This window comes from Rutidosis leptorrhynchoides, chromosome 6 (genome assembly GCF_046630445.1).
Source record: "Rutidosis leptorrhynchoides isolate AG116_Rl617_1_P2 chromosome 6, CSIRO_AGI_Rlap_v1, whole genome shotgun sequence".
Lineage (NCBI taxonomy): Eukaryota > Viridiplantae > Streptophyta > Magnoliopsida > Asterales > Asteraceae > Rutidosis > Rutidosis leptorrhynchoides.
Genome location: NC_092338.1, coordinates 330,281,242 through 330,288,486, shown reverse-complemented (window position 1 = coordinate 330,288,486; position 7,245 = coordinate 330,281,242). Strand labels below are relative to the sequence as shown.

General features: G+C 31.7%; 2 protein-coding genes across 2 annotated transcripts; both read left to right on the top strand.

Moving 5' to 3' along the window:
• Window positions 1-3,479: 3,479 nt before the first annotated feature.
• Window positions 3,480-4,126, top strand: LOC139854717 (uncharacterized). Its single transcript, XM_071844004.1, has 2 exons — window positions 3,480-3,679; window positions 3,784-4,126. Exons 1-2 carry the CDS (start codon window positions 3,480-3,482, stop codon window positions 4,124-4,126), a joined length of 543 nt encoding a protein of 180 aa, XP_071700105.1.
• Window positions 4,127-5,082: 956 nt separating this feature from the next.
• On the top strand, window positions 5,083-5,691 carry LOC139854716 (putative F-box protein At1g67623). The gene has a single exon (XM_071844003.1). It carries the CDS (start codon window positions 5,083-5,085, stop codon window positions 5,689-5,691), a length of 609 nt encoding a protein of 202 aa, XP_071700104.1.
• The last annotated feature ends 1,554 nt before the right edge of the window (window positions 5,692-7,245 follow it).

Sequence of the window (7,245 nt, the reverse complement as noted above, 5' to 3'; positions counted from 1 at the left end):
TTATATTATTATAAATAGATATTTTTATATACAACACATTACACTCTACTCTTATCATTAAAAAGATATTTATTAAGCAAAATACAAAAGATATTAATTAATGTATAAATATATTTTTTATTTATGATATATAAACTTTAATATACATTTTTGTTATTAATGATAAATAATAGTTATATAAAACATATAAACTAAATATATTAAATTTATCTAAATAATATATAGTATAACAAGTATATTAATAATAGCAATATCTATATATATAGTTGCTCGATTACGATTATATGTTTTAATATATATATATATATGTATATATATGTATATATGTATATATATATATATATATATATATATATATATATATATATATATATATATATATATATATATATATATATATATATATAAATGATATAGGTTCGTGAATCCAAGGCCAACCCTACATTTGTTCGATGTCGTTGTATGTATTTTTACTACAAAATACAATAGGTGAGTTTCATTTGCCCTTTTACTCTTTATGCTTTTGGGCTGAGAATACATGCAAATGCTTTATTAACTGTTTTACAATATTTATATGCGTGAGTTTCATTTGCCTTTTTACCCTTTATATTTTTGGGCTGAGAATACATGCGCTGATTTTATAACTGTTTTACGAAATAGACACAAGTAATCGAAACTACATTCTATGGTTGAATTATCGAAATCGAATATGCCCTTTTTATTAAGTCTGGTAATCTAAGAATTAGGGAACAGACACCCTAATTGACGCGAACTCTAAAGATAGATCTATCAGGCCCAACAAGCCCCATCCAAAGTACCGGATGCTTTAGTACTTCGAAATTTATATCATGTCCGAAGCAGGATCCCGGAATGATGGGGATATTCTTATATGCATATTGTGAATGTCGATTACCAGGTGTTCACCATATGAATGATTTTTACCTCCATGTATGGGATGTGTATTGAAATATGAAATCTTGTGGTCTATTAAAATATTGAAATGATTGTTATGATAAACTAATGAACTCACCAACCTTTTGGTTGACACTTTAAAGCATGTTTATTCTCAGGTACGAATGAAATCTTCCGCTGTGCATTTGTTCATTTTAGGGATATTACTTGGAGTCATTCATGACATATTTCAAAATACGTTGCATTCAAGTCGTTGAGTTTATCAAGATCATTATTAAGTCAATTATAGTTGGATATAATAAGAAATGGTATGCATGTCTGTCAACTTTAGATGTAATGAAAGATTGTCTTTTCAAAACGAATGCAATGTTTGTAAAATGTATCATATAGAGGACAAGTACCTCGCGATGTAATCAACTGTTGTGAATCGTTTATAATCGATATGGACTTCGTCCGGATGGATTAGGACGGGTCCTTTCACTTAAACTCGTGGGTCGAAATTTTGTTGGTAATATAAGGGTCATCATGCCCTTTTTGTAAACTCGAAATCTTTGGACTTGATTAAATTATATTGGTCGTAACCGAATTAATGATGTAAGCGATTGTGTTTGGGAAATTTGGCTTTTATATGTAAAAACTGCCGTGCATCAACTTTTATGTGGTAAAGCACGCTGTGCAATTGGGGGCGCGCCGCACAAATGGGGGAGTGCAAGTACCTGGTGCCAAGCTTAATTTCTGACCTGGTATCACGTTTTAATGCGCGCCGCGCTTGGGTTTACACACCACGCAATTTTGGTCTGGTCAGGATTACAAAAAAAAGTTTGCATGTTTTTCTCGTTTAAACGTTTTGGGTCGTTACAGCTGATGACAAGAAAGTAGTTTTGTTCCATTCTGTTTTGATATCAAGTGGTTCTAGGATAAAGTTGATGAGAATGGGTTTACGACACTCGATTTTCGAGGTATGAAGCAAACTAAAGAGCCTTATATCCTAGCTTCGCAAGCACAACAAGTATTTTATGTTGAAGATCGTGTTCGTAAAGGTTGGAAAGTTGTGATCAAGACAAAACCTAGAGATAATTTTGACATGGATGAACAAACGTGTATCGATGATGTAGAAGCAGATTTACAGCGTGACACACCGATGGGTCCTCAACTAGTATAAAATGTGACTATTGAATTGGTTACAGACGATTTGGATGAGGCTATTGTTGATGATGATACTTTAGTTTCTGCTACAAATAAATTTCAAATTGGAGACGCTTCCTGATGAAATATTAAGGATTATTCTGAAGTTTTGTATCGTGTAGTTTTCGAGTTTTGTTCTTTTTTCTTTCGTTAAGTTGCAACCTTTGCAACATCATTTGACATTTGTTCGTATAGTTCAGATCGTTTGTAACTGGCTATACTCGTGATGTATTATTTCGTGTTAATAATATTTGCTTTTCGAAAAAAAATATTAAGGATAATTAGCGGAAGAGTGTTTGTCATTTTGTTCTTTTTGTATCTATCAAAAATATCCCAAAACTATAGTTATTATTGATGATGACGGATTTTATGTTTCTTATGATATATATATGATCTCAAATTTCAAATAGAGAGAATGGTTAGTGTTGTAACTTGTAATTTACTTGTGTTGTAATTTCTATATTGAACAGATAAAGAAATGTTTTGCTTGTGTGGTAACTTGTAATTAATTTATCGGTAACAGTACTAAGTTACATGCATCCCTAATATGTAGGTAATAATACTTTAGGTCATGATTAAAAGTGTACATGTCACTCTCATATTAATTCTAGTGTTTGACAAATGAGGTTTAAAAAGTAATTAAGTACGTTTTTGTAATAGTAAAACGTGGTTTTGAAACAACACCACATGCACAACCGTTTGATTACTTTATTATTTTATAAATCATTTTACTTTTCTTTATTCACCTTATGTGGGTAAATATGAGATTTCAAAAATTAATAAGGATAGTATATGATAAAAAAAAACCTATCTCGTAATATTGGCAAATACTGAATTATGTATTGTGTTTTGAAATACTAAAACACTGATTTTTTATTTTTTATTTAGAATAAATTATTGTAAAAGGCAGTTAATGGATGGTAACAAATTTTGAGTTAATTTCGAAATAGATTGCTCAAATGACTCAAATTGTCTAATTTTGTTTTAATCATAATTTAATATTATTATGTTATATTTTATTATATTTTCGTATTAAATAATTGAACATGGATATCATTTACTTTCATCTAATGGTCCTCATCCAAAGTTACATTTAATCTAAGGGTTAATTATTTGCCATGTAATCCTTTAGTTAATATGATTTGCTAATAAAATTAGAAGTATATAATGTATAATTTATTTATACTCTAAATCATCATTAAGTGCACACGTGGAACTATGACGTCGGTTGAGTATACCAAAAATCAACGTTAAAAGGACGTGGGCAGTCGACAAGTTGCCTTTTCTGTCTTGTTATTTCCCATCATCTTCTTCTACAAACCTAAGTACAATTTTCATCTCTTTTACAGTATCTTTTTAAAAAAAACAAAAAAAAAACAAAAATGGATGTTAGGCATCTCGTAAAAAAACAAAAAATGAATGTTAGGGTTAGACAACTGAACATTCTAGAAGATCTTCCACAAGATATGCTTGTGGAAATCTTGTCTAGAGTTGGTCTGAATTCATCCGCTCAATTGTTCATGGTGAAGTCGGTTTGCAAAGCATTTGAGAAGCATTTCGAGGATGCTTTGGTTTATAAAAGGCATTCCTTTGATAGGTGGTGTATCTCACCTTGGGGAAACCCTAAGTTGACCCATATTTTCCTTTTTTCTATGTATTTGTAAACTCTATTCGCTATGGTTTGAGGGCTTATTTTGATTCCATATACCCTGATATAGGGCTTCGTTTATTAGAAAAAGCTTCGAATATGCAACTTAAAGAGGCATTTTATGTTTATGGTTTGGTCATGTTTGCCTCTCACCAAATAGAGGAAAAGGACATCGGATTACAAATTATTAATCAAACATTTCCACCGGTGCCGAATTTGGTGGTTGAGGTGAGAACCATGATTTTTGATTTGTTACGACGCTTATGGGTATTATTTAACCCCCATCCTTTTGATGACGTCGCAACTTGCTGCACTATCAAGGGCCACAATGGTTATTTTCCACTTGACCTTAGGTGTGCAATTATATTGACTAAACCGTAATGCATGTCTTGTTTTTGGTCATATGAGTTACGTGTTTTTGCTGAACGATTTAGGTTTAACTAGATTTGTTAGTATTTTATGTTTTCTATATTTTAGATTTTGTATAAATTTTACTCATCAGTTAATGTAAATATTAGTAATTATGTCTATTATCATGTATTAGTTTATTTCCATTTGTGATGTTAATTACGGAGTACTAGTATTTTTCTATATCTATGTTAGTATTTTTGCAGAACGTTTGTGATATTATTGTATTTTTCTAATCTATGTTAAGTAATAATGTAATATACAATACTGAGTGGAAAGTAAAATCATCATGACGTTAGATTATTACCTACAAAATAGGCCAGGAATTACCTGCATAATAGGCCATGAAGCATGTAACTTTCTGTTACATATAAAGTAAATTACAAGTTACAAAACATACAAAACATTTCTTTATTAATTGGATTTAGTCACTAAATAACCATTCTCATTATTATCGTGAAATTTAAATTCAAAAAATTAGCTTTCAATCTATATACGTATATCTCATAGGGTTTTTATAATATATACCCCTCTTAACCTTTAAAATTACATATTTACTCACTTAAATATGTTACTTTTAGACATTAAAACTGGACATATATGATATTATTCACCTTAAGTGGGTAAATATGAGATTTCAAATATTAATAAGGATAATATATGATAAAAAAACCTATCTCGTAATATTGGCAAATATTTTATACTTAAATAAAATAAAATCAGCGCATTAAATGCACGTCGATTCAGTATCACCAAAAATCCCCTTTAAAGGTTAAGATGACAGAAAAAAAGTTGAATATTTTTTCTCAAATACAGTCTTCTCGATCTTTGTTGTATTTTTCCATCATCTTCATCTACAAAAACTCTCTCTCGTACACACTAAACACAAAAAATTAAAAAATCATTTTTATTTTTTAAAGAATTCAAAAATGGAAGAAGTTAATCAAGCGAACATTCTCGAAACTCTTCCACAAGATATGCTTGTGGAAATTTTTTCTCGAGTTGGTCAGGATTCATCCGAGCAGTTGTTCATACTTAAGTTGGGTTTGCAAAAGCTTTTTGAAGCTTTCAGATGTTGTATTTTTTTTGGAAACCCTAATGCGATTTTTCGCAGGGGTTTGATAAATTATTTTGATAAATCTTACACCAAGTTAGGGCTTCATCTTTTAGAAGAAGCTGCAAACGGCCAAATTATAGAGGCAGTTTATGTTTATGGTTTGATCATGTTTTCCTCTCACCAAAATGAAGCAAAGCATGTCGGATTACAAGTTTTGAATAAAACATTCCCACCAGTGCTGGACTTGGTGGTTGCGGTGAGGACCAAGGTTTTTCATCTGTTGTATGACTTATGGTTATTTAACCGCCGTCCTTTTGATGACATGACAACGCGTTGCCCTATCTCTGGCCACAAGGGTTATTTTCCACACAACCGAGGGAGTGGGTTTGAAATGGGGATACCTGAATGCATGTCGTGTTTTTTGGCCTATGAGTTGGGTGTTTTTGCATTCCGATTTGAGTATCTTACCCAATTAATGTAAATATTAGTAGTAAAAAAAAAACTAGATTAATGTTAGCATTTTTTAGATTTTGTATAAATGTTACCTAGTTAATGTAAATATTGTTGGGGGTTTTCAAGTTTTCGGGTAGGGTAACTATTCGACCCTTATTGCCCGGGTTACACGAATATCACTTTGGGATAAGACAGCGATTATGTTCTAACTTCTGGCACAAAGTAAGAACCCGTGTGATAGAGAGTTTTAGGTGATTTGTTTGTATATCCTCATGAATAGTTTATTATCCTTATATAGGCACCCAAAATATGGAAGACATTATGTGAATTAATGGCCAATTAATCCTTCATAAGTATATCCATCTCAAGAGTCATAAAGACCTTTGATCTTCAAGAAGGTTAAAAGTCTCATCATAATGATACTAACTCATGATTAGATCATTATTTCTTTTAACCACAATCCTTTAGTCAGATTTCGTTCTTACTAAGAAAACTTAGCATGAAAACACTTAGTCAACATTTTGTGCTTAGTAAGAAGACCAAGCACGAAAAAAGTCATTTTTGTGCTTACTAAGAAGACCAATCACGAAACTACTTAGTCAAATATCGTGCTGACTAAGAATACCTAGCACAAAAACATTTCGTGCTTACTATGAAGACTAATCACCACAATTCGTGCTTACTAAGAAGACTAAGCACGTGCTTACTATGAAAACTAAGCACGAAAACACTTGGTCAGATTTCGAGCCGACTAAGTTATTATAGTGACTAAAGGAAAACCACTTGGGTCCGGGTAATCTATTACTTAATGGGTGTACACTCCGTACCTCCTAACCCATTTACAAGTGTAGACTAAATCCCTCAACTGCACTAAATTTCCAACAATCCTCCCCAATTTAGTGCAATTCGTTTCATTAGAAATAAACAAATAAAACAAAACTACTGCATAAATGAAAATATCTTGAAGATTGAATTTCCACCTTAGTACATTACACATTCCAAATATTCGAGAATCAGGGTGTTCTAAGAATTGAACCCTTCAACCCATTTGAATACCTGAAAATAACATACACATAAGTTTTGAAATACTCTAAAGCTATCCTGACACTTTACAAGCCATATGTCCATATCCTTTCATGAATGTATCAAAAGCTAAAAGTCCAAAGCTTTCTTGAAGCGGCAAAACTTCACATTCAAATTGGTAGTTCACTTCAGTCATGCACCTATTCTTGCACTTTTCAAATGAACTATTAAGAAGCTAGACTTTAACCTCACCTTCAGCAGGTTCGAGTACATACCTTACCTTGAGATGATACAATATTTATGTACTCCAAATTTCTAAGTATAAGCCTTCCACATTGAATTCAGCTTATGATTTTCATCAGAAGGGAATTGGGTATCTTATTATTAGAAATTTATGAGGACTTTAAATCCATCCCTACAGCAGACTTGTCAACCAAGTCTCTTGCCAATCCCTTTAGTTGAATACCTCACAAACACTATAGGAATTACCCCATTCGTGATGAGTTCCCGAATCATGCTATTTCTGACACCTAAATGTCTAGACTTCCCAGTGTACATA

What these genes read in the sequence shown, in the direction of transcription:
- LOC139854717 (XM_071844004.1), top strand. Translation starts at nt 3,480, where the DNA reads ATGGATGTTAGGCATCTCGTAAAAAAACAAAAAATGAATGTTAGGGTT. An exon ending in GATGCTTTGGTTTATAAAAG is followed by an intron (nt 3,680 to 3,783) that starts GCATTCCTTTGA and finishes CTATGGTTTGAG; the next exon opens with GGCTTATTTTGATTCCATAT.
- LOC139854716 (XM_071844003.1), top strand. Translation starts at nt 5,083, where the DNA reads ATGGAAGAAGTTAATCAAGCGAACATTCTCGAAACTCTTCCACAAGAT.